Genomic DNA, 27,425 nt, shown 5'->3' with positions numbered 1-27,425 from the left:
TTATCTAACACACGCTACACACATTATTGCTCATGTACACTCAAGAATAATCCATCTGCTCCTCCAGATCGGTCCATAAATCTCCCTTTACAAGCAAATATAGACTCAGAGTACAGCCATACAAGCACAAAAATACACAGCAGAGTCTTTGCAGAGAAATGTGCAGTAAGTTTCCACATAAAATAAATGCTTATATGAAATGCAAACCTACAGATACTGTATTGAGGCATACACATGCCCCTTTGCACACAAGGTTACTTTTATTTGTTGTTCTGCAAGACTTTATCTCTGAGCAAAGCAGATAGTTTCAGGGAGGGCCTGCCTTCCCATTCTATCGATTTTATTTAGCTCTCCCCATTTCCCACTGTCAGCTCATTAAAATACTTTTCAAATAAGTGTTTAAAAACCATTAGCATCTTGTGTGACCACCTCATTTCTCCATTAATTTTGCCAGTCAGGTGCCTAGTTGAATTGCATTCTGGGAAAAATGCCAGCTAAGGAACAAAATGTTATTCGTGCCAGACACTGCCAGCTGTCAGCAGAGGTCTGCTCAATCTGTGGATTTCACACAGAGTGAGGATGGAGGCAGAAACCTTTTCTGTGCATTAAATTAACTAAAGAGCAATGAAAATCAGCCTTAACCTCTGCACTTGCCATTCAGAAACAGGTTTTCTCAAGTACCTGAGCTGCATATGGGGAAAATGCTGATCACATTGCTTCTGAGCCACAGACCAAAAGGAGGGATTTTCAGTTCCCATGGGGAAACATCTTCAGTACCAGTAACACTTGATAATACCAAATATTATAGGGAGGGAGGGATTGCTCCGCCTCACAGACACTGCTGTCCCCACTGAGGTTTTAATGGCCTTGTGTAACCCTTATGTAGCTTTCTTGCCACAATGGTTATGTTTTCTCTCCACTGCAGTATGCCCTCTGAATATTAGTTGCTGGGTGGGGGGATACCAGTTGCTGGGAACCGCAAGAGGGGAGGGTGCTGTTTGCACTCAGATCTTGCTTGTGGGCTTCCAATAAGCAGCCAGTTGGCCACTGTGAAAACAGGATCCTGGACTAGATAGGCTGCTGGCCTGATCTGGCAGGGCTCTTATGCTTTTACTTAGCAGATGTTACAGGTCCCTTGGCACTATTAGTTTATCATGTGCTAAATTCCCAGTGGGATGAAATAAGACCTTTAATTATTTATCTGCTAAGGTGACAGAAAGTGAGAATAAAATTCTTGATCTTATGTGTCTAAGTCTCAAAATGTATGTTGCACATATATCCAGTTCTGCAAGTATCTCAGGGGCAGGTTCTCTCTCTCTCTCTCTCTCTCCCTGCCCTTGCCCCAGTTTAAGAGGAGAAAAGCAAACAAAAATAAGGTTTGAAGTTCCATTTGCCAAATGCAACCTGCTGGGGATTTTCATCAGAGCTCTCTGTGTTGTAGAGCTTCAGAACATGGACTCTGCACTTTTCTGCAAGGCCATGCCAGTTTGAGGCATTTTTAATGTGCATCTGACCTGCCTCATCATTGTCCAGTTATATCTGTAGTGTAATTCACACCTGATGTGCACCTAGATAATCAGACCTGGCAATTTATGGCAATCCAAATTGTAACAGATAACATTTTATAACTAAGGAAGGGATAGAATGATACCACCAAAAAAAAATTATATGCAATTTCATAGTAGTAAAGTAAATAAAAAGTTCTTATCAGTATGGGTGGTAGACTTGCTATCACTTGCTCTTTTTAAAATTACAAGTTATTATCCTTCCAAGGAAACTCCTTTGATCCGGCAAGACTCCAGCATACTGTAAATTGAGGAAATCAAGACAATGGTTGTTTCTCACATTAAAATTTCATGATGATAAACTAGACCGTTTGTTTCTTCCAGTTTGTGTGTAGGGTAATTTTGGGACAAATACATGTTTATGTGTTCTAAAGAAATAGCTAGTCTACGATTTGTGGGATTGTCTGTATTACAGATCAGTGCTGTCATGTAATATCTTTACTGGTAACCTCTGAATATTGGTGAAGGTGCCATTGAAAGGGTTTTCATGACCCGTCACCCCTGTTGTGGTAGCAAATTTTGCCTGTTTGACTTGATAAAACAAATGACCTCATACCAAGCAAGCAAGGTTTTTCATCTGGGTTGAGAAGGCAGCAATGATGAGAAAGAACCCACTTTGGGTAAACACAGGGTCTGCTTATACTAATGACAAGCTATATAAATCAGACCCCAGGCCAATTTGAAACTAGAGTAAGGTGGGGTACATGTACTCCCAGCAACTAAAAGTCCTTGCTGACATGTCCAAATGAGTAATTGTTTTTGTTGGGCCAATAAATTTTCTTCAGCCTGAAACATACACTTCTTATTATTCATCTCAGTTGTACCCTTGCTCTCAGAAACCAGAAGGTAGACTCTCAAAACCAGAATTCTGGGTTCTTTTGTTTCCCTCTCTGCCCTTAGAGCTTCACAAGAAACTTTTACAGGCTGTGTTGAACCTCCAGTAAGGGCTAGGAGCAATTTGGTTTGAATGAATGCTGATATTTCTTTATAATAAATAGTATGACTTCAGGAGTTGGGACTTAGAAAAAGCACATAAGTTTTAGGTTGGCAGTAAACTTGCAACTTGCCTTCACCATTTTTCATGTGCGTTCTGGATTTCTAAACAATCAAACATATGCAGATAGTGGTTTCTAAGATGTAACAGTTTTGACTCAAAGCATACCAGAGCCTTGGATTACCACAGAATGCTATTAGGAAACCTGTCTAAATCCTGCTCAGTTTCTGCAATCCCACAAGACCACCCTTGAGAAAGCAATTATGGTATTAAGTAAGATTTTCTGGATACTGAACTTGGGTTCATGAACTTGTCATTTGAGTTGTTTTAGCACGTCTGGCTCTTGTTTAGTAGTAGTAGTAGTAGTAGTAGTAAATGATGAAAGACCAGGTGCAGTGTTGGAAACCTGGTGGGAAAACTCTTCCTTGATATTACCTGTAGCATCAAGATGGACATCTCTCTTAATTCTTGTTGTTCTATATTATTTATTTATTTATATATTATTTATTTATTTAGTGTAGGGGTCACTAACCTGTCACCCTTGGGAGCCATGGCATCCATGAAGGCCTTCTGTGGCACTCCCAGCAGATAGCCCAGACTCTGAGCTTTCATTTTTTTTAAAGTAAATCTCTAGCACTCATAGAAAGAAAGTAATGGAGCAAAATCTGCAGGAACCCTTCTAAGCAATTTCTGTGAATCAGCCTGGCTGCCACTGTCAGTGTTTTTAGCCAAGAGTGAAGTCAGAGCTGTGATTGATAAGTGAGTTGTTTGGACACCAGGGCAATAGGGATACTTGGGGTCTAAAGAGCTGCTGTTTTTCCCTCTCTTTTTAGTGCACTTTTCTTGCTTCTGTCCCTTTGTTTGTTTGCTATAATTTGCCCTTCCTTTTACCCTAGCAACCAAAATGCACCTTTCCTGTGGTGTGTTCGCCTGAGAAAAGGTAGGGTCTCTCCCCAAAAGGCAAATGTGAAAACTTTGCAAAGAGGCTTAAGCATATCTCCTGTTTTTCAGGAGCTAGAAACCAGGGACTCATTAAGGATTCACTGTATAGTTAACTTACAGTACAATGGTATTCATTAAACACTAAGTTGTGTTTAATGGGGCTTAATTCCAGGTAAGTGCGTACAGGATGGCAGCCTAGACTTTGCTTTAGGATTGGCATTGGGGAAAAACAGGGTTCTTGTGCCTTTAACAGCTATATGTCAGGCAGAAACTCAACAGGTAAAGCATTTTCTAGTATGGAAATATAATTATGAGAAAAGCTTCAACATGATTACTTTCTAATTTGTGTTATGCCATGCCACCATAGCAAAATATAAACAGTAACAAGGCCTAAAAGTATAAGACAAGGTTCTGTATTGAACTCAATGTAGATATGCCAAAAAACTCTGCAACTGTATAACTATGAAACAACAGAAAGTAATAACAGTCCAAATTAAAATACAGCGCACCTGTAGAACAATCCATTTTGACTGCTTTTCATCTTCAGTCTTGTATATTAATTTCCTCAACTGTCCTTGAGTGGAATGATAACAATTCTCTCTTGATGAAATAAATCCCATGGCAGCCATTTTGTGACTGTTACCCCCAGATCTTTCTCAAAATTTGAAATGTGCCCTCTGGTCCAAAAAGGTTGGCGACCTTGATTTAGTGCATGTCTTTCTTTGATGGAACACCATGTGGCATGCATGCCTAGGCTTTCCAGGTAATCTCCCACTCAGGCACTGACCAGATCCAAACTTGCTCAGCTTCAACATAGTTGCTAGTTTAACATCATCTGCTTTCAAATCATGTCCTACCCTCTGCTCTTTAAACTGTTAGCACTGCTCTTCCCATGTCTTACTCAATAAATAAATTAATAAATGCTATCAGGAATTTCAAAGTATATTCCATCTCCAAAGCAAAAGAATTGGATATCCTTCCCACTAAGTGGGAGACAGATATAGTTGACTTTACTTGATTGGGTTCAGATATTTAAAGAAATTATTATTTGTTCAGAATAAATTGCACAACTATTCCTAATCTGCGTAAAATATGTTATAGTAATTGTTTTTCTAGAAAGAATTGAGGACTTGAGGAAGCAGGATAGGACTTTATAGTAGCTGGGATATGAGATGTCCTGTTTTTTCTGATGTCTGAGCTGTTAACAGATACAACACAGATATAATGTTCATGCTTTCTCTTACAACCATGAGGGCTAGAAGTCTACTTTTATTTAATGGATTACAATGTTTTTAGGATTCCACAGTTCTAGATTCTGGACTACCTGACAAGATAAGTCAGTGAATGTAAGAATTTCAAAAGTGACAGGTGTTGAGAACTCTTGTCTCTGTCTCCAATAATATGACCTGTCAAAACAGCAAAGAGTCTTGTGGCACCTTCAAGACTAACAAATTTAGTCTGGCATATTGATATGACTGCAGTCCATCAGATTTATGAAGAGTTATCCTGAGTTATAGGTTATACACAAGGCTGTAGCAATATGTGGGTGTCTTCCTTGCTACATAAGCTCTAGCCCTGATTCAAGTAGTCCAGCTGTTTGTTCAGGCATCCTCATCCCTGAAGGAGGAAAGTGCTGATGGCACAGAAGAAATATTCCAGAGGAAAGGTGACATGGTAGGTAGCTGGCAGCCTGGAACCTGGGATTATTATACTGCCACAGGAGTGGCTGTATACTATAGCGAGCATGGATTTTTCACATTCCGCAATGTTAAATTGAAAATACCCCCATGCCATTCTGATGCTTCCTATAAGTTCATTTCAAAACAAAACCTTACAAAACTTATAGTCCTGAACTCAGAAACGCTTGCTTAACAACCCTCTAAATTTTCATGGCAATACACAAAACAGTCAGAGAGAATCGAGAGTTCAACCTGTAAAAAGAGAGAGAGAAAACCCAGAGCCCTTTTGGACTTTTTTCTGTCAGAGTTCTCATAATTTGTTGAAATTAATTAAAAATCAACCACAGAGCACCTGTAATCCTATTACTGACCTTGCCCTTTTAATTAATTTAAGAAAATTAGCATTGAAGTCAATAATAAGCACGGACATGCTCAGTAAGAACTAACTGTCAGTGTTCTAAAAGCCAGACTCACAGCTGCTGGTCTTGCCTAATCAGGGAGCCACACCCACACCAGACCTTTATTTCACTTTAAACAGTCATGGCTTCCCCCAAAGAATCCTGGGAAATGTAGTTTGTGAAGGGTGCTGAGAAGAGACTCCTGTTCCCCAGATGGAGCGATTTAAGAGGACAACTAATGTTGTCCCTACCTTCAAAAAGGGCAAAAAGGAGGAACCGGGGAACTACAGACCAGTCAGCCTAACATTAATCCCTGGAAAAACTCTGGAGCAGATTATAATGCAGTCAATCTGTAAGCACCTTGAAAATAATGCAGTGATTACTAGGATCCAACATGGATTTATGAAGAACAAATCCTGCCAAACTAATCTTATCTCATTTTTTGATTGGGTAAGCTCCCTTGCAGACTGTGGGAATGCTGTGAACATAATATATTGACTTCAGCAAAGCTTTTAACAAAGTGCCCCATGATATTCTGATTAGCAAACTAGCTAAATGTGGGCTGCATGGAACTATCAGGAGGATCCAGAATTGGCTCCAGAAGCGTACTCAGAGAGTGCTTATTGATGGTTCCTTCTCAAACTGGCCGGAAGTAATGAGTGGGATACCACACGGCTTGGTCCTGGCCCCAGTGCTCTTTAACATTTTTATTAACGACTTGGATGAGGAGCTACAGAGCATGCTTATCAAATTTGCAGATGATACAAAATTGGGGTGCACAACTAATACCGTGGAAGACAGGAACAAAATTCAAAGGGACCTTGATAGGCTGGTGCATTGGGCTGAAAACAACAGAATGAAATTCAACAGGGATAAATGCAAAGTTCTACACTTAGGAAAAAGAAACCAAATGCACAGTTATAAGATGCGGGATAGTTGGCTCAGCAATATGACATGTGAGAAGAATCTTGGAATTGGGGTTGATCACAAGCTGAATATGAGCCAACAGTGTGATGTGGCTGCAAAAAAGGCAAATGTTATATTAGGCTGCATTAACAGAAGTATAGTTTCCAAATCACGTGAAGTATTAGTTCCCCTCTATTCAGCACTGGTTAGGCCTCATCTTGAGTACTGCGTCCAGTTCTGGTCTCCACACTTCAAGAAGGATGCAGACAAACTGGAACAGGTTCAGAGGAGGGCAACAAGGATGATCAGGGCATTGGAAACAAAGTCCTATGAGGAGAGACTGAAAGAACTGGGCATGTTTAGCCTGGAGAAGAAAAGAGTGAGGGGAGATATGATAGCACTCTTCAAGTACATGAAAGGTTGTCACACAGAGGAGGGCCGGGATCTCTTCTCGATCATCCCAGAGTGCAGGACATGGAATAATGGGCTCAAATTGCAGGAAGCCAGATTTCGACTGAACATCAGGAAAAACTTCCTAACTGTCAGATCCATACGACAATGGAACCAATTACCTAGAAAGGTAATGGACTCTCTGACACTGGAGGCATTCAAGAGGCAGCTGGACAGCCATCTGTCAGGAATACTTCAATTTGGATTCCTGCATTGCGCAGGGGGTTGGACTTGATAGCCTTATAGGCCCCTTCCAACTCTACTAGGAAAAAAACAGTCAGTCACTCTACTGGAGATTATAGCTCTGTGAGGGGAATAGGGCATCTCCTAGCAACTCTCAGCAACCCTTCCCAAACTACACTTCCCAGAATTCTTTGGGAGAAGCTATGACTGTCTCAAGTGGAATAAAGGTCTGATGTGGATGTGGCCAGGGACAGCTTTGGTTTACTGAGTACCTGTAATCCTATTACTGGCCTTGCCCCATACTCTGACCTTCATCTTCTGCAGTTTAAACATTTAAAAAAATGCCTGGGTGGTTTTTAATAAATTTAAGAAATTTTACATTGAACTCAATGATAACGTCGGGCATGCTCAGTAAGAACCAGCTGGCAGTGTGTTCTAAAAGCCAGACTCATAGCTGCTTGGCTTGGCTAACCAGACCTTTATTTCACTTGACAGAGTCAGGCTTTTCCAAACATATTTAAAATGACTATCTGAACTATATCCACTGTATCTTAATACAGTATTGTTGCTTTCTCCCTGCTAAAACAAGATCAGCACAGCACGTGTCTTGTTTCTATTGTTCGGACTGATTGCAGGTGTTGCCACCACTCTCCATATGCTCAGAGGCACATGTTACCAGATTCTTCCAAGCTACACAGCAAGTGGATTGGACTGTGGAAGACCAACCCAAACTGTGTTTGCATTTTGACAAATTTGTAGGGCAGAACTATATCTCAGAGAGGAAGTCAGTTCTCCTGCTCCCCTGGTGCATTCACTATAGCTGCCCAATTTCCCTGCTTTTAAAAGTTTGATAGAAATATGTGTTGGCTATAGGTACATTCTTAAACTGCAAGGTTTTTTGCCTATTAGTGAATACATTTATATTTGGATTTACTCTGATGTAATCATGATTAGGATAGGTAAAACTGACCGGGGGGGGAGAGGGAGGGAGAAAGGGAAGGAGCATATTGGAGGGGGGCAAAGGAAGGGGGAGGGGAGGGCAGGATTGATCATTTGCATGCTTATAGAGTTCAATGATATCATTGGCTTCAAGCCAAAATTTCTTAAATTAATTAACAAAATCAGCCAGGCATTTTTTAAACTTTTAAACTGCAGAAGATGGGGCAAGGTCAGTATTAGGATTACAGGTACTCTGTGACCATGGCTGATTTTTAATGAATTTCAATAGATTATGAGAACTCTGAGAGAAAAAAGTCCAAAAGGGCTCTGGGGTTTCTCTCTCTCTTTTTAGACTTTGAACTCTCGATTCTCTCTGACTGTTTTGTGTATCGCCATGAAAATTGACAGGTTTGTAAAGCAAGCATTTCTGAGTTCAGGACTGTAAATTTGGTAAGGTTTTATTTTGAAATGAGCTTATGGGAAGCATCAGAATGGCATGGGGGGTATTTTCAATTTAACGTTGCGGAATGTGAAAACTCCACACTGGCTATAGTATACAGGTTGTATACTATAGCCAGCATGGATTTTTCACATTCACAGAGAGAGAGAGAGAGACACCTCTGGCTTTTGTGTGGCTGGAATGTAGCCTCCTGTAAAGAAAAGTGAGAGTCACAGCTGTTGCCTTGCCCACTCTTGCTTCTGGCTCTACTCACTTTTGCCTGGAAAGTTGCCCATGAGGGAATGAAAAAGATTTCCTAGCCCTGCCTTAGAGACACTGAGTCCCTTTTTGCCAGCTGGAATTTCTACATTTTGTATCAAGTGCAGGAAGAAAGCCAGAGAGAATTCTTGTCTGCATTGCCCAGGAACTCTGAGCAACCTATCAATAGTTGCGGAGTCTGTAGCAAAGATGGGGAGCTGAACTCCATTTCTTTTGCACATGAGTCCTAGACTTTCACCTCAGTGTTCTTATCCTCATCCTGGCACATGCAGTGGCCCTTACATTGTTCCAATAGCAACATTGTTTTTGAAGCAGCACAGCAAACTCTCAAGAGCTGTGGGTGGCGGAATGGAGGAAAGAAAGTCGGTGGGGAGGTGAGGCTTGGGGAGGAGAGGGGGGAGGCCCTCCTCATTGCTTTGGGCATGACCTGCCTATAAAGATGCTCTGTCTTTGGAAGCCACTTCCCAGCTATCAGCAGGCAAGAGCTATGCGCCCAAACAGAAGACACTTTGTGCTGACTGCCAACACATCCGGCATTCAATGCTTTCACAGCCTGGCAAGCTTCCCCTGCCGGGGACTTGCTTCTAGTCTCTCTGGCTCCCCTCAAACGTCCATGTGCTCATGCGCCGGCTGGCACTGAAGGCTGCCAGTCCTAGGTGGGCAGAACTTTTGTTCCCCAGAGAATGTGTGGCACAAGAACAGCCAGGCAAAGTATTTGTTGATCCTAAGGAGGAGATCTTCTCATCTGGCCTACTGAGGAGGTGGGGTGCGTTATTTTCTCACTCAACCCACAATCATTGTACTTCCTTTTTTTTTTCTTTCTTGGTTAGCCTCATTATCCTGTGAGTCAGAAGAACCATATGCCAAGCTCCTTATAGAACTTAGGCCTTTCCAGATGAACTGTTGTTAGTGCAATGCAGTTGTTATCATCATTGCTGTGGGCAGGGAGATGTCATTCCTGAAGAGTATGAAGATGTTAAGTACTTAGATCACAATATTTTGCACCTGGGGTAAGAGCATTTGGGCTGTTCAAGATGTTGAACAATCTTTAAAGGATGTTGAAGAAGGATTTAAAGGAGAGGGTGGATAACCCACCATCTTTAGGGGGGATTGTTAAGTTCTGATCATTCTTGTGTGGGTAGATGAATTTTGACTTGGTTACTCTTTTTTTAGACCCCCTCCTGTTCTAGAATTCTGCACATCTCACAGATTTCCCAATAGCTTATTTATGCTTGAGGATGATTTGTAAAAAGACACAATAAGCAAACAGAAGAAGCTTTCCAGAGGTCTCACACCAGTATAGAAGGCATGGTTGGAGAAAGAACCCACCTCTGTCTTGGGGATTATGTTTCTTATGTTCTGTACTGTGAGACATAAGATGTGACTCGAAAAAAGATGTAATCATTTATGGCAAGGACCACAGTTCAGTAGTAGAGCATCTGCTTGGCATGCAGAAGGTCCCAGGTTCAATCCCTGGCATCTCCAGGTACAACTGGGAGAGGCCCCTGTCTGAAACCCTGGAGAACTGCTGCTAGTCAGTGTGGGCAGTACTGAACTAGATGGACCAATGGTCTGACTTGGCATAAAGCAGCGTGTTGCTATATTCCTAAGACAGGCTAGGTAATATCAAAGCATTTGGGCTAGCAAATTATGTCCCAACAAGAGGCAATCAGACTGTTCTATTTTCATGCCGTGCTGGGAAAGAAATCACAGTGGCTGAATTTTTCATTCAGTTTTTAAAGACATAGGGATCTCCCTAGGCTGGCATTGGCAATTGTCCAAAGTATGATTATTACAGCAAGGCAACATGAAATACAGTGGGTTGAATCCAAAGCAGCGCAGGGCTCATCCAAACGGAGCGGGATAATCCACGTTTTCTATATCCGGTTCCTCATCTGACAGTCCTCACTTTGCCTGTTTGTTTGCTCTTTCCCAATAAAAAACCCCGCTTTTTTTGTGCCCACACACGCAGCGAGAGGACCCATACTTCTCGCTTTTTCCCAGCTCCGCCCATAACACTCCCCCCATCAGCCAGTTGGTCCGCAAAAATATGACGTATGTGTGATGTTCATGTATTAGTGTATATATGGTAAGTGCTGTTTGTATAGGAGATACATGGTAAGTGGAATGAAAGAGGAGGGGGGAGTGAATGGGCAGTAGAATGCTGGATGATTGGCTGAGTGTTTAGAATGGCTGAGGGTATAAATGGAAGGATGACAGTTAAATCTGGGTGGACGGTGAACGTGAGTGGGTTGTTTTGGTGGGTTTTTGAGAGGAGATTGGGTGGAGAGTTGGTGGATGAGAGTGTGGAGTTTGGATTAATACTAAAACCAGTACCTCAGGAATAGATGAAATCATATGCTTAAGTGCCTTTATAAAGTAATCTTGTTATCTCTGTTATTTAATAAATATATTTGGTTTACCAAAGGCCTGATCCTTGGCTGGGGTTCCACAGACCAGAAGGGAGGGTAAGGTAAATACCAAGGCTGAAGGGTAACAAATGGTGGCAGCGGTGAAGAGAATAACACCACAAGTATTCAGAGCAAACCAGGATTATCTGCATTGATACAAAGGGATTGGGACAGCTTAAGCACGCAGTCACAGAGGTAACCTGATAGAGAGACTCAGGCAGAGTCTCTGGGAATACGGGTTATAGGACGTGACTGGTGGTGCTGCCTAGCAGGGGGATCTGGTGAGGTCTATGCTAGAGCGGGGAGAGAAACCATAAAAAAGGACAGTCCAGACTGGTGGAGTCCCTGGTGGTGCCTAGTGACAGGCAGTAACCACGAGCAGGTCGGAACCTGACAGGGAGAGCCAGGGAAGGGCGTCACAGTATGCTTCTCTCCCCCTTTGCAATAAAGCACAACAAGGCGCATGCGCTTGAACGTATGAGCATGAAAGTTTGAATTTCCTGATGGTTTGATAGTACTGGCTGTAATGGAGTTCCTTGTCGCTCACCACTCTGGAGCAGCGCTGGCCGGGGTGTGTGTCTCCAGGTGCCCCTGACCATCCAGGGGGATTGTGGGCAGTGCACGGGATCAGTGCTTGTAATCGCCGGGCGAATCCCCCCGTATCCCTTGGGCTCATTCACTGCAGGGTTCAGCCCCGGACCGTTATGTGGCTCGGCGGCAGGAATGCTGTCCCTGAGGGAAGCAAACAGCCCCCCCCATGGGTGGCCGCTCTTGGCTCGGGCAGGGAATGCGAGCAAACAGCCCCGCGTGCTGCTGTGTCAATCTGCGCTGAAGCAACCAGCACAGGCTTTGCGTGTTCCCTCTGATAAAAGAAACATGCAAACCACTTATATGCCTATAATTCCTGTATTTTTGTTTGTTTGTATTTGCAATATTTTGCAAAACCGACTATGCTTTTCTACCTTTAACGTTTCTGGAGATACACATGATTGCAATTCCACTTATTTCTCCAGAACAGCAAGTAACGATGTGTGATGTCTAGGAAGGTAGACCACCAGTCTCTATGGTTGTGGGTGGCTGAGACGCTCTAGCAAACCACTTATATGCCAATAATTCCTGTGGGGTTTTTGCTTGTATTTGCCATATTTTGCAAAAGCCACTGTATGTTTTTCAGCTCAGCTGGGCTGAGGAGAACCTGCAGGCTGTGGTTGAAATTGACAAGACTCAGAGTAGCCTTGCAGGCAGGAAAGTGAAATTCACTAAGGGTGAGGGAGTGTCTGTAATCCAAGAAGAAAGCCTCTTTTTCTCTTCTCTCCCCCCCCCCTCGACTCTGGATTCCTGGAAGCAAAGACCAATAGTTCAAGAAGGGCATTTGATGCAGGGGGTGAGGGGTGGGAGGTGGAGGTTAGGCAAAGATAAATATTTTCTCCCTTGAAAAAGTTTACAAACAACCAGAATTGCAGTTGCCCAGTTTGCAGGCTGGCTAAAAATTAACTGCTGTTGCTGCTTCTGTGCAAATGCGCTTTTTTGCATCTGTGCAGTAGAAGTTGCAGGGGGGGGCCCCCAACACCACACCATTGCTCTGATAGGTTCCTTTTTCCTGGGCTTTCCCCAGACATTTGCACACATGTGCAACAGTGGAAATACGTGATTGGCTGAGAATGAGGGAAGGGATATGGGGAACCGCCCAAGAACCGCCCATCAAACGCCCACCTGTAAATTCCGCGGTATTGCATCCGAGCGCCTGAAGGTACAGCGGATGATTCCCGGTTTAAAAAAGCAAATTGCATGATTTGCAGTATTGCAGGAGCGGATTTAACTGTGCGAAAATGTGCAAAAGCGCTCGGTGTCCTATGGAAGACCGAAAAAAAATGAAAACACAAAGCGATCATGTCACACATTTTACAGTCGTCTGGATGAGCCCTAAGTCACAGTCCCATCAGTGCAAGTATTTCTGCTAGTGCAGTGGGACTTCCCCCCCCCACATGCCTCCCTAAATCTGTTCTAGGGGTTCCCCAACCCTCTGGAGCAGTTTTGGGGAGGGCATGAAGTGCATGCCGGGGGGGGTGAGGCCTGTTGTGCAAGTGGAAGTCCTTGCACTGACGGACACATGAGTTGGATGCTGCCAAATATTTTTGTTGTAGGAAAGAGCCAAGTAGGAAAGCTTTGGGCTCTGTGCATACTTGTCTTCATCTCTCGATTTTCATTCAAAGAGGCTGATAGTGCCATTTTCCATTCTTGTGGAGGGGCCTGTAATTCTTGGGGTTTTGTGTGTGTACGGTGATCACCTGTAGAGATAGGATTTGCTTCCAAATCATTGCTTGTTTCTTGCTTAACATACTTCTGCCCGTATTCTGCACCATTCTGCAATGTTGAACCTGCCAGGCTTCCACTGACAGGCTTCTCCTGCTGCCTCTGTCTTCACCCTTTCTAGCTGTTGCATACCTTTCCCTTATTTCTGCTTCAAGCAGAGGAATGGAGATATTGCCTATACATCAGGCCAAGTGCTTTTGCCAGTTTGAGTTTAGTTGCCACTGTGAACTTCCAAGGGTTGAGGCCTGCTCCACTCACAGGGAGAGATTTAAGGAGCTCAGTCTGTTTAACATCTAAAAGGAAGGTTAACAGGTAATTTGGTTATGGTGAATGAGAAAGTGCTAATGAATATTGATGGAAAAACTACAATAGCAACACCAAACGACTGGAAGTGAAATCTGCACAAAGCGAGCATGACCTTAGCATTGACGCAGATTGTCAATTAATGCAGTTTCCATTAAATCCCCATTGGACGTAGGATCCTCCTAGGTTTATTGGCTTTATCCGAGGTGCATTGGGGTTAGGCAATGCTGCCATATTCCTGCCTAGATGCAGTTGCATGACAGTAACAGCTGTCAGATTCTCTACTGCAGTGCCATGTTCTTCCAACCTATGCCATCATAATTCAAATCTAACTCAGACTCATGAAAAATACACCAAGCACCTGAGGTTCATATCTGTAACGGGGCTTGTTTGTAAAGGTTGGTACAGTTGAAAGAAGCCCAGGGAATGTGTGAGTTCCTGAAAATGCCACTGAGTTTATGTGTAAATAGGAATGTTGGCAACAAAGGGTCTGCTCGGAAACCAATCTTATAGAGTTATGTTATCAGGAGCATACAATTTTAGCAGTATGGGAGCATGATCTGTCCTCAAAATCCCTTGTTGCCCCTATAGGGAGGAATGTTCCCAGCTACCTGGAGTAATGAAGCCTGTCTGTAATTGAGGCAGCCAGGTAAACACCTTCTTTACCATGACAGTGCTGCTGCATAGGGAGCTGGAAGCAGAAAACTGGATGCCCTGCAGAGAATGGAGACCTGTTTCTGAAGAAACAAGAGCCTGATATCAGCGTCAAAATGCTTTTTTCATTTCTCCCTTCTGCTAAAACTAGGATGATTTCTGCCTTAAAGAAAGCTCAAAAGTTATTTCATTTACATTATTAGAGCGGGTGTATGCATATTTTAGGAATCCATATCAATCACGGTCACAGTTGAGATTGACTTTTTTGTTATCTGTGGGTAGGAAAACATTCTGCAGGTAGGATTTCTCCAGTGACTAAAGCAGATTAGCAGTGCAATCCTATATGTGTCTCCTCAGAATTAAGCCTTACTGAGTTATTCCCAGGTAAGTGTATGTAGGATTGCAGGCTAGGGGTTGTATTCAACTAAGAGTAGATTTATTGAAATTAATGGACCTAAGTTAGTCATGTTCATTAATTTCAGTGGGTTTACTCTGAGTAAGATGTAGTTGAATACAACCCTAGACCTCTAGCAGGAATATCCTTAATGTTACACTGATACTTTATTCAGGTATTCCATAATGTTTTCCGGTATTGGCTTGTTCCCTTTCATGTTTACCTCTCTGTCTCTGCTCTTATCTGCTGATGTTGTACTCTAAAAAAGTCAAAGAAAAGGATGTGCCTGGGAATTCAAACTTGTCACCCAGCTGGTTTCCAAGTACAATGGACTGAATCATGAACTTGCAGGCTTCTTGAAAAGATGGGATTGGTATTTTGCTGCTGAAACTATTGTTAGCATCCTTTTGATATGTTAAAAGGAGGTTGCAATTAGGACATCTGAAATGAGTAACTGGCAGTGCTGAATTGCAAAACAAGCTCAGATTTGTTTAGATTTATTTTTGCATTCTGTTCCACTGGCTGACAAACAAAACTGTGAGGCTTGGGGGGTTGTGTGTGTGTGTGTGTGTGTGTGTGCATGTATGTGCATGCAATGCCTGTGTTTTGGCCAGCAGAAGGTCCAGTAGCACTTGTCACCTTACCCATTCATGCTTTGTTTTTGCCTTTTTTCTGGTACTGATGCTCCTAAAGGAGTGGAGAGAGTGTGTGTGAGTGAGTGAGTGAGTGAGTGAGAGAGAGAGAGAGAGAGAGAGAGAGAGACTTTGGAGCAAGAGATAAAACAGTTTGACAGCTTGAGATATTTCTGTAGAGCTGTTACTGTGCCTCTTGCAGAGTTTGCTCAAATGCTACTGATTTTTATTTTTTGATCACCAGGAGATCAGACAAAATTCCCTGAGTCAATATGCTGTGCTTTCTGCACTCTAAAATGCCATATTCAGCAACAGAGAAATCAATTTTGCCCAACAGAAAAGTTTTGTTTGCACAATTCTGGCAAGAGTCATCGTCCGGCGTAACTGTATCTGATGAAGGCTAAGACCTAAGTTCAGATCCCTGCTTAGCCATGAAGCTCACTGGATGACCTTGGGCCATTTGCTATTTCACACTCTAACCCTACCTCACACGGTTGTTGTGGAAATAAAAGGGTAGAGGTGATGGAGAATGATGTTTGCCACCCTGAGCTCCTTGGAAGAAGAGTGGGATATGAATATAAAACAACACATGACCTTATTACAATTTTTTAAAAAGAAAAAAAAATAGGCTGGCATTTCATGGGAATCATTTGGCAACAGAGGGAAGAAAAATGGAATACCCTGGGGGTGCTGCGGGAAGGACTGGCAATTTTCAATGAGGAATCGCCAGGGACTAGGCCTACCACGTGTTTTTTATCAGTAATAAGAATTTGAATTTGAATTTATTCTTGCGGTCATAGACCAGTACACAATATAAAACATCATATAAAACTGGTTAAAAATCATACATTTGCTAACTATAATCATGGCTGTGTAGGCAGTTGGGCTAACAATGTTCTGGAATGGATGATTGGCATAGCACAGAATCTTGCAACACTACACGTGATTTGAGTATATTGATCCGATAGAAGATAGGTGGTGTAAAAGCAAAGGTCCCGGCCAGGAATCAAGTTGATTATTGGAGTTATATGTAGGAGACGGAGATCATGATAAAAAGGGCAGATTAAGAGTACATGGGTTACTGTTTCAAGTTGTCCCATCCCACAAGGGCATAATCGCTTTGTACGGGGGACTCCCCGATATCTGCCCTCTAAAAGAGCAGATGGGAGCACGTCGAACTTCGCCAATGTAAATGCTTTTCTGTATCTCACATTAGGGAGCGAGCTGAAGTAATGCGGGAGCGCAAAGCCCCTGGTGTGGGAAAGGGAATCATCCTTGAATGTCATCATGACTTTGTAATTCTGCATCCATGATTCGTTGTGATATAGCCAGCCATGCTTTAGAGTAGCCCAGCATGGAAATCGCGGGAGGAGAAAAGCCAAGGTTTGCAAGTTTCTCAATCAAAGACTTATGCCATTTAGATCGATAAGAGTCAGAAAGTACCAGCGGGGCCAAGGCCACGGGGCAGAACCGCAGTTTTAACCATAACCTTATTCTTAATTTCCAAATGCAGGCCTCAATTGTAGGGAGACCAGCTTCCAGTCTTAGAATATTTCAGTAATAAGAGAACATTGCAGCCATGTACAGTCTGCTTTCCTTTGAACTCTGGTTAACTACACCTCCACATATCTAGGTTTAGAGAGTTACCTAGCTCAGGGGGCATGACTTCCGAAGTACCACTCATTCCACAGATTAAACACCACGCATATTTCCTGCTTCTAAGCTTGGTCAGGCGTATTGCTGCAGTCTGATAGGAAATTGCCAGGAGAGTTTCTAAGATGACATTTAGAACTGTGTTTCATTCCATGGGCACAGAGGTAGCTTGTGAAAGGGCCATTCAGGCAGGCGGAGGTCAATTTCCTGTGAGAACAAGCACGGAGAGGGGAGGAACAGGAGCAGCTCATCGATGCAAGGATGGAGAGTGAGGCAGGGAGCAAACCAAGCTCGGGAAAGGTTGCAGCATCAGTGAACAACACAAAAGGTGTTCTTTGTACAAACGGGGATGTGATATGGGGTGCAAGCAGGACGAGGATGTTATAGGGAATGGGTATGAGCAGTGACCAAACAAGGGCAGTGTTGGCTCCACAGTTTGTGGGGCCCTTGGGCAAAATGTCCTGAGTGCCCCCCTCTTCATGCTAGCATCATCCACTGCCAGTTTGCTTGCCCTCTCCCTCTGGGCCCAATCTTCATCATTGCTGAGAAGGAGAGGGCAAGGCAAGTGGAGGCTGGTACTCCTTTGCCTTGCTTTTGTCACTACTTTTGCATACTTGGATATGGTAGGTGAATAGACAGAAAAGCAAAGAGGAGGAGAAGGGCCAGGGGGTTCTGGGGATCAGCAGTGGGGCCCCTGCTGGTGTATGGGCCTTGGCAGGTGCGCTGTAATGCTGACCTCTGATGCTGGCCCTGACCAAGCGTGTTTGAGTCCAGGGAAGCATATGGCTGACAAGGAAAAGCAGTGAAAGAGAACTCCAGGGAGGGAATGAGGTTTCTTGTGGCAGGAGGTCCTGCACTCTTACAGTGTCAGGCTACATGCAGCACAGGTTATTTCAATGGGGAATTGTGAAAGCAACTTACACACTACAGATCTTAGCATTCTTGGGCTGTTTGGTGCTCAGGCTTGACTCTGGGTCCTGCTGCCCTTCTCTACACTGTGACTGGTGGAAATACGAAAAGTCCATGTGAATGATTGCACTGTTGCGATTAGCAGTTGCTGAGGTGTGATTCCAAGTAGACAACACTTGGACAATGACTGATAATTAGGAATGGAATAATTCTCATTCATAATCTTCTAGCTGAGGTTTGTGAAATTTTATGTACATGTGTACCATCCTTGAATGTGTACAGCAGTGCCTACTTTTTTCTCCTAGGCTGGGCATCTCCAACTCCCCTGTGCTAGGCCTTTAATATCTCTGTTTCATCAGGGCAAATATCTGATTGATTGGTGTTTCTTTGCAGACACAGCACCACTAAGGAGGCCACCATTAGCAGATTCCGTCTCCACACTGTAGCCTGCTGCTTCTCTGAAAGCTCACTGCCGGGGAAGAAGGGAAGGCACTCACTTCAGAGTGCAGAGATGAACTCCACGGCGATCCCCATCCAGACAGAGATGGTAGAACTGGTGCCGAATGGGAAACACTCAGCGTTAAATGCCTCATCTGTCCCCTCTGTGGGGAATGACAGGTGAGCCAGCACTGACATAGCAACCTTGGCCTATCTGACTTAAAAGAGTGAGATTGCTGGACTGAAGATAATACAACCTTACTTGATACTTCAGTATTTCAAGATGATGTGGGTTACATTTGCATTTCCATTCAAGGCTGGAGAGGTTTGTTCAATGGAGTCTTTTTCCCAGTTGTAGTAGCAATTGTAATGCACTGTGCTAGATGTCTGATTTTTCGTATTTTTATTGCTTCTTTAATTTCCTGTGTTGTATTTTATTGCATTGCAATTTGCATTTCATAGAATTCAAATTGTAATACAATAAAATACAATATAAGACATAAAAGAAGCAATAAAAATACAATGAAAAATCAATGTGAATATTTAGTGTGGTCATGCCGTGGACCACCTGAATGAAGTTCATGTGCCACTGGTGGTCCACGGACCACAGTTTGGGAACCCGTGCCCTAAACAACTCAAGGCTGGATACGCAGCTGACCATTTTGCCTGTTATACACCCAGTCAAACTTTTAAGATTTCTCAAAAGCATCATTGTAGTAGCATTGACCTTCCGGAATACCATCCCTCTTGCAATATGGGAGACACAAAATGTGATGAGCTTCAAACAGCAATTGAACACACATCTGTTGTGGCAGGCTTTCCCTCTTAAGATGTTTTCAGAGTGTGCCGCTATGTTCTTGCCTTCCTAAAATTGTATTGTATTGTATTGTATTATTGTATTTAAGATGAGCTATGTTTATGGATTAATTGTTTGCCCTGTATTCTCTTCATAATTTTTTTTATTAACTCACTTAAGCAGTATATAAACATATGAAATAAATAAATAATGAGTGTACTCTGCAAAGGCTAAAATATAATTGGGGTCACATTTTGACTGATTACATGGAAAGACTGTTGAAGATTCTAACATCTGTCCAGTGTGGCTAAGCAAACACACATCAGGGATACAAGAGGACCTTCTACAAGCCTACTCATCCCATGTTCTCATCCAGTGTTCCAGAGCTCTGAGTAGGGAAACATTCCAGAGGAGGCTGATTAATTTAATATGGGTTGTCCTTTCCCACTGTCTTATTCCAGATTTGATGAGAACCAGCCAGAGATGGAGGAGTTCCTTCCACATGGTGCTGAAAAGAAACAGACCCATTTCACAGATGTAAGTTTTGAAGCATTGATCTGGGCAGCTGGCTGCAATTTATACATTTTCATCCAGAAATCTCTGCACAGTGCAGAGGCTTGGGCCTCTTAATTGCTAAGGTGTCAGAGCAGTGCAGTATGCAAAGCCACTGTATATTATGCAAATAGGTTAGACAATATTTGTTCCAAAAAGTAATCCATTATCAGTTGCTACCCACCAGTAGAGGAATACCAGTAGAGGAATAGGTGATCTCTGAGCTAAATCCAACCTTCACAGGGAGCCATTTGGCCCTGTAGATTTCAATTCAAGAGGCAAGGGGGTTGGGAAGGTAGCTATGTCTGTGGCAGTGGAACCTGCCTGCAGACCACAGAGGGGTCGGGAAGGAAATAAGACAGTAGCACCCACTCCTTCCCAGCAGACTCATTCTTTATCTCTCTCTTTTACTTCCCTTGCAGTTTGAAGGAAAGACCTCTTTTGGGATGTCCGTTTTCAACCTCAGCAATGCTATCATGGGCAGTGGGATCCTTGGTCTAGCATATGCTATGGCCAACACTGGCATCCTCCTCTTTCTGTAAGTGCCACTCCCAACATCAGAAGAGCTAAGAATATATCTGTACTGTCCCCTATATATCACAAATAGCTTGCACAGTGCACTCTTTTCCTGCTCTAAATGCTCTCCTTCTGGATTATTTTGAACATATTGCCTCATGAATTAAGTATTAATGTTACTGCTGTGATGCACCTTCAGTAAAGATTTCACCAACCATCCCTTTCCTACTAACCAGTTTCCTGCCCTTTCTCCTCTATTTCTTTTGTTTGAGCTGGTTTTGCATGTGGCAGTGGCTGCATAGAAGCTCTTGCGATGGGAGCAAGTCATGTAGCAAATGGCTTTATATGCTACTAGCAGCCTTGTACCCAGTATTGCTCGGGAAATCTACAAAACAAAAAAATCAGGGCAGTTTTCAACGGTTCGTTCTGCCATCTTTATTCGAAATGGTATCTGGTTGTATCTAAGGAAGCATAGACAAAAACCTACTCCTTGATCTCGGGAACCATCGTGCAAAATTTGTTTTATGGTATCTTAAGAGGTGTCCAAATGCCTAGCGAACAGAGAAACAAACAGTTTTCCAAAAGATATAGTGAATAACCACCATGCCCCAGGGTATGGCCTGAAAGCACATGAGGCCACCACCTTACTGAAGCTATGCAGGTCTGGGTATGGTCAGTGCCAGGATGGGAAGCTGCCTGGAATCACACATATGCCACCTTGGGTTCCATGACAGAAGAAAGGTAAGATATCATTGTAATTAAAATAAAATGAAATGTGGAGAAGTGCCACATGTAGATTAAACCCAGCAGCACCCACATGTAGAGATGGACACATCTGTCAATTTCAGTTTCTCCCAGATTTTCATTTTTCCAATCTTAAGTTCAGTTCTCCATAGCAGTTTGTGATACATATTTTTAAAAGTCCTCATGAAGTTTCGCCAGCGTTTTAATGCATATTTCTCCTAGGTACATTTTTGAAAGCCATTTTCCCTAATATAATGTATTTTTATATGTTATTTTCACCAATATACGCATAGTTATGTCCCTCTGTATATATGTTTTTGCGCACATTATTTGGCTGGAGAACGCATTGCAAAATTTGGAGAAACATGAATTTTGAATGATAGCTGAGTTTCACTTCTCGGATGGTTGCAGGAACTGCAAATTAGGCAGGTTTGCATTAAAATATGACCTGACCTGACTTTCTTCCCCATCTCTACCCATATGTGTCAGTCATTAACATTCTATTCAGTCCTTCATCTAGAGAAGGAAAAATCGATATCTGGCCAAGACACTTAACTTCTTTGGAACTATGGTAACTTACTTCTCTAGTGACAGGTAGTTGTTACTTTTACTCAGTGAACAAACACTGTATGTCACACGCAAATTGCCCATCTTGATGTCTTTGTTTTTTTTTTTTAGTGGAACTATCCCAAATTTTGTACATAGATAATGGACCTTGTTCAACTTAACCATCTTGGGCCAATGAGGCATGGTTTATCAGCCTGAGAACAAGGCTGTGAACTCACTGGTCTTGTATTTTCCATTAGCCACAGCTGGAGGGGGAATGGGTTGATCTGCTGATCAGTTGCAAAATCTCTTTATGCACTCAAGCTGATCCCACCAGGTTTTACAGTAAAAAGGGGCAGCATTTGACTAGCATTGTGTGTCTCCTGTTTTCAGAAGAGAGAGTGGGGTCGCACTGGAACTGGCAGAACAGGGAGTGTGTTTCTACCCCAAGTCATGTGTCTGTACGCTGTCTCCTTACCTTTCCTTGCATGTTTGGCTTCGGCACTGACGTTGTGGCTTGTTTAAATGACAGTTTCCCATTACATCCAAATCAGGAAACTGTGGCTTACTTCCTGCTTATTAAACAGAATATGAAACCAGGACCCACAGTTTCTTGGTTTGGCTTTGGATGTAATGGGAGCTGTAATTTAAACAAGCCACAATGTCAGCACCAAAGCCCAACGTGCAAGAGGAGAGGCACAAGAGTGCATAAGCCTTGTTCTTGGACTGACAAACCATGTTTTATTGGCCTGAAATTGCTATGTCTGTACCAGGCCACAGTCTCATGAGTCTGGTAGTTGCGAACTGATCCAAAAGCATTTTATCTACATTTCAAATTGCGCAAAGCGTTCACCCAGGAGAGAAACTTTTAAAGAAATCAGTGTAACATATACAGTTGATCCTATCAGGGAGGCAGGAGGGGGAATTAGGAGGAATCCCTCTGAATCCTGTCTGCATGCATCCTAGGGCAATGCTTGTATCACAGCAAGCTTCACTTTTCAATGTAGTAGGCCTGGCATTATAATAAGAGGATGGCCTTTGGTCAAGAAAGCTTACAAGATTAATATACACAGAGAACATATGTTTTCCCCACAGGGTAGGTTAAAGAACTATTTTCCCTTAAATTAAGTGCCAGGAAGTGGAATGGTGTGAACCTTCTGCCAGTCAACACTATACTGGGAGGATAACTTATAATTGCCATTCCTTAGCACATCTGTGTATTTGATGATGGGGAAGAAATGGCAACTCAGAATTGGGGATGAGTGGGAAGCAAATAGTAGTCCTCTTATACAGAAACAATTACACTAATAAACGCATTGAAGATCTTGAAGAATCCTGATAAATGGTTACAGTTCAATCATTTCTGCTCCATTTTTAAGACTAAAACTACAGGGTTTTTTTAATTGCGGAGCTTTCTTTCTAAATGAAAGTCTTTGGGATTTACACCGTACAAATCTGTGTGAACAGTGTGAAAATCTGGATATTTTGGGAGCTGAAAAAAGAAGAAATGCACAGTTTCTTATGCAGCTTAACAGTTTTGCTATAGTAAAACTGGAGGGCATTCATTTGCATTGTCCTATAGATGAGGTACATATATTGTGCTTCTTAGCATGATGAGAAACTGCAACGCTAAGGAGTGAGGTGCAGTTGGATGCTCAGTGAGGTGGGGGACTCTGAGCTCAAATCCTCTGAATAGAAAAGTTGAGTGTTCCTTCATTGTTTGACCCCAAGCTAAGGTCATCGGCAAGGCTGCTCCACGAGCTAGAGGGAGCCCCAGCTGACGAAGCGTCAAGGCGAGTTAAGCAGCAGAGCAAGTTCGGCAGCAGGGCGAGGAGGCCAGGGCCCCCCACTCTGCCCATCTGTTCCCTGACCTCAACTAAACCGCCGTCTCCAACCCATTGACGTAATGAACCTTAAACAAAACTATGCAGGTAAGAAGCCAGCAGGGGTGTGGGGGCTTTCCAGTGTTTTGCACCACCTGCAGCATGTACGACTATCTGCCTGTTGGACAGAAGTCGTGGGTATGCTCTCGGTGCAATGAGCTCCTGGCTCTCCGGGAACGACTTCATTTCCTTGAGGCCAAGGTGGCGGACCTGGAAAAGCTGAGAGAGGCAGAGAGGTGTGTGGAGGAGGCCTTCAGGGACGTTATAGCTGTGTCCCACTCCAACGATGATAGCTCTCCTGCTATCATGGACAACGATGGTCTCGGGGAAGGAGAGCATCCAGCTGAGGAAGAGGAAAACGATCCCTTAGAAGGGACCCATTCCTTGGGGGATGAGCAGCTATCCTCTCGTGCCGAGGATATATCTCCAGGGGATGGAAGGATCCTTGTAGTGGGTGATTCGATCATTAGGAACATAGACAGTGGGGTGTGTGATGGGCTTGTAGACCGCAAGGTGTTTTGCCTGCCTGGTGCGAAGGTTGCGGATATCGCCCGTCGTTTAGATAGTTTGGTAGACAGTGCTGGGAAGGAGTCAGTGGTCGTGGTGCACGTTGGCACCAATGACATGGGGAAATGCAGCCATGAGGTCCTGGAAGCAAAATTTAGGTTGCTAGGTAGGATGCTGAAAGCCAGGACCTCCAAGGTGGCTTTCTCTGAAATGCTACCAGTTCCACGCGCAGGACCAGCCAGACAGGCCCAGCTTCGCAGTCTCAATGCGTGGATGAGACAATGGTGTCGGGTGGAAGGGTTTGTTTGTTATTTGTTAGGCACTGGGGAACTTTTTGGGACAAGCCGGGCCTGTACAAAAGGGACGGGCTCCACTTGAACCAGAATGGAACCAGACTGCTGGCACTTAAAATTAAAAAGGTGGCAGAGCAGCTTTTAAACTGACTGAGGGGGGAAACCCGACAGGAGCTGAGAAAGGTCCGGTTCAGAATAAACCTCCCCCCTGGGATAAAAACCAAAGAAATGATGAAATTTTAAAAGGGGTAGGCCTAGAAGTAGGCATTGTGAGAGCAGGGGCACAGGATATAAATTCAGAAGAGCAAAATTACCACAGGCCTAACCACAAGTGCCAAAGACACTTGAAGAGAGACACTGCTTACAAGTGCCTGTACGCTAATGCTAGGAGCCTGCGAACCAAGATGGGAGAACTGGAGTGCTTGGTCTTAGAGGAGAGCATTGATATAGTGAGCATAACGGAGACCTGGTGGAATGGAGAAAACCAGTGGGATACGGTTATCCCTGGATATAAACTATATCGGAAGGACAGGGAAGGACGTATTGGTGGCGGAGTCGCTCTATACGTGAAAGAAGGCATTGAATCCAGCAAGCTCGAAACCCCAAAAGAGGCAGACTCCTCCACAGAATCGTTGTGGGTGGTGATACCATGCCCCAGGAGGGACTTAATACTGGGAACGATCTATCGTCCCCCTGATCAAAACGTTCAGGGAGACCTTGAGATGAGATATGAAATTGAGGAAGCATCCAAACTAGGAAATGTGGTAGTAATGGGTGACTTCAACTACCCGCACATAGACTGGCTGCATATGTGTTCCAGTCATGACAAAGAAGCAAAGTTTCTAGATATTCTAAATGACTATTCCCTAGACCAGTTGGTCATGGAACCGACCAGAGGGACGGCAACCCTGGACTTAATCCTCAGTGGGGACCGGGACCTGGTGCGAGATGTAAGTGTTGTTGAACCGATTGGGAGCAGTGACCACTGTGCTATTAAATTAAACATACATGTAACTGGCCAATTGCCAAGAAAATCCAACACGGTCACATTTGACTTCAAAAGAGGAAACTTCACAAAAATGAGGGGATTGGTAAAAAGAAAGCTGAAAAACAAAGTCCAGAGGGTCACATCACTCGAAAATGCTTGGAAGTTGTTTAAAAACACTATATTAGAAGCTCAACTGGAGTGCATACCGCAGATCAGAAAAGGTACCGCCAGGGCCAAGAAGATGCCAGCAAGGTTAACGAGCAAAGTCAAGGAAGCTCTTAGAGGCAAAAAGCCTTCCTTCAAAAAATGGGAGTCTTGTCCAAATGAAGAAAATAAAAAAGAACACAAACTCTGGCAAAAGAAATGCAAGAAGACAATAAGGGATGCTAAAAAAGAATTTGAGGAGCACATTGCTAAGAACATAAAAACCAACAACAAAAAATTCTATAAATACATTCAAAGCAGGAGACCATCTAGGGAGACAATTGGACCCTTGGATGATAAGGGAGTCAAAGGTGTACTAAAGAACGATAAGGAGATTGCAGAGAAGCTAAATGAATTCTTTACATCTGTCTTCACAGTGGAAGATATAGGGCAGATCCCTGAACCTGAACAAACATTTGCAGGAAGGGATTCTGAGGAACTGAGACAAATAGTGGTAACGAGAGAGGAAGTTCTAAGCTTAATGGACAATATAAAAACTGACAAATCACCGGGCCCGGATGGCATCCACCCGAGAGTTCTCAAAGAACTCAAATGTGAAATTGCTGATCTGCTAACTAAAATATGTAACTTGTCCCTTGGGTCCTCCTCCGTGCCTGAGGACTGGAAAGTGGCAAATGTAACGCCAATCTTCAAAAAGGGATCCAGAGGGGATCCCGGAAATTACAGGCCAGTTAGCTTAACTTCTGTCCCTGGAAAACTGGTAGAAAGTATGATTAAAGCTAGATTAACTAAGCACATAGAAGAACAAGCCTTGCTGAAGCAGAGCCAGCATGGCTTCTGCAAGGGAAAGTCCTGTCTCAGTAACCTATTAGAATTCTTTGAGAGTGTCAACAAGCATATAGATAGAGGTGATCCAGTGGACATAGTGTACTTAGACTTTCAAAAAGCGTTTGACAAGGTACCTCACCAAAGGCTTCTGAGGAAGCTTAGCAGTCATGGAATAAGAGGAGAGGTCCTCTTGTGCATAAGAAATTGGTTAAGAAGCAGAAAGCAGAGAGTAGGAATCAACGGACAGTTCTCCCAATGGAGGGCTGTAGAAAGTGGAGTCCCTCAAGGATCGGTATTGGGACCTGTACTTTTCAACTTGTTCATTAATGACCTAGAATTAGGAGTGAGCAGTGAAGTGGCCAAGTTTGCTGATGACACTAAATTGTTCAGGGTTGTTAAAACAAAAAGGAATTGCGAAGAGCTCCAAAAAGACCTCTCCAAACTGAGTGAATGGGCAGAAAAATGGCAAATGCAATTCAATATAAACAAGTGTAAAATTATGCATATTGGAGCAAAAAATCTTAATTTCACATATACGCTCATGGGGTCTGAACTGGCGGTGACCGACCAGGAGAGAGACCTCGGGGTTGTAGTGGACAGCACGATGAAAATGTCGACCCAGTGTGCGGCAGCTGTGAAAAAGGCAAATTCCATGCTAGCGATAATTAGGAAAGGTATTGAAAATAAAACAGCCGATATCATAATGCCATTGTATAAATCTATGGTGCGGCCGCATTTGGAATACTGTGTACAGTTCTGGTCGCCTCATCTCAAAAAGGATATTATAGAGTTGGAAAAGGTTCAGAAGAGGGCAACCAGAATGATCAAGGGGATGGAGCGACTCCCTTACGAGGAAAGGTTGCAGCATTTGGGGCTTTTTAGTTTAGAGAAAAGGCGGGTCAGAGGAGACATGATAGAAGTGTATAAAATTATGCATGGCATTGAGAAAGTGGATAGAGAAAAGTTCTTCTCCCTCTCTCATAATACTGGAACTCGTGGACATTCAAAGAAGCTGAATGTTGGAAGATTCAGGACAGACAAAAGGAAGTACTTCTTTACTCAGCGCATAGTTAAACTATGGAATTTGCTCCCACAAGATGCAGTAATGGCCACCAGCTTGGACGGC

The 27,425-nt window shown here is 43.3% G+C and overlaps 1 protein-coding gene across 5 annotated transcripts in view; it reads left to right on the top strand.

Moving 5' to 3' along the window:
• Positions 1-27,425, top strand: part of SLC38A3 (solute carrier family 38 member 3) — a 106,689-nt gene that overhangs the window by 44,101 nt on the left and 35,163 nt on the right. For all 5 annotated transcript variants that reach the window (XM_061617807.1, XM_061617808.1, XM_061617809.1 and 2 more), the window contains 3 exons: positions 18,437-18,661; positions 19,739-19,814; positions 20,252-20,367. In XM_061617807.1, coding sequence (XP_061473791.1) covers positions 18,555-18,661; positions 19,739-19,814; positions 20,252-20,367 — 299 coding nt within the window. In that variant the 5' untranslated portion in view covers positions 18,437-18,554. The remainder of the gene's footprint in view (positions 1-18,436; positions 18,662-19,738; positions 19,815-20,251; positions 20,368-27,425) is intronic.

This window comes from Rhineura floridana, chromosome 3 (assembly GCF_030035675.1).
Source record: "Rhineura floridana isolate rRhiFlo1 chromosome 3, rRhiFlo1.hap2, whole genome shotgun sequence".
In the NCBI taxonomy this organism is placed as follows: Eukaryota; Metazoa; Chordata; class Lepidosauria; order Squamata; family Rhineuridae; genus Rhineura; species Rhineura floridana.
Note: the sequence above shows the minus strand (reverse complement) of the source record. Positions and strands in the feature narration are given on the sequence as shown.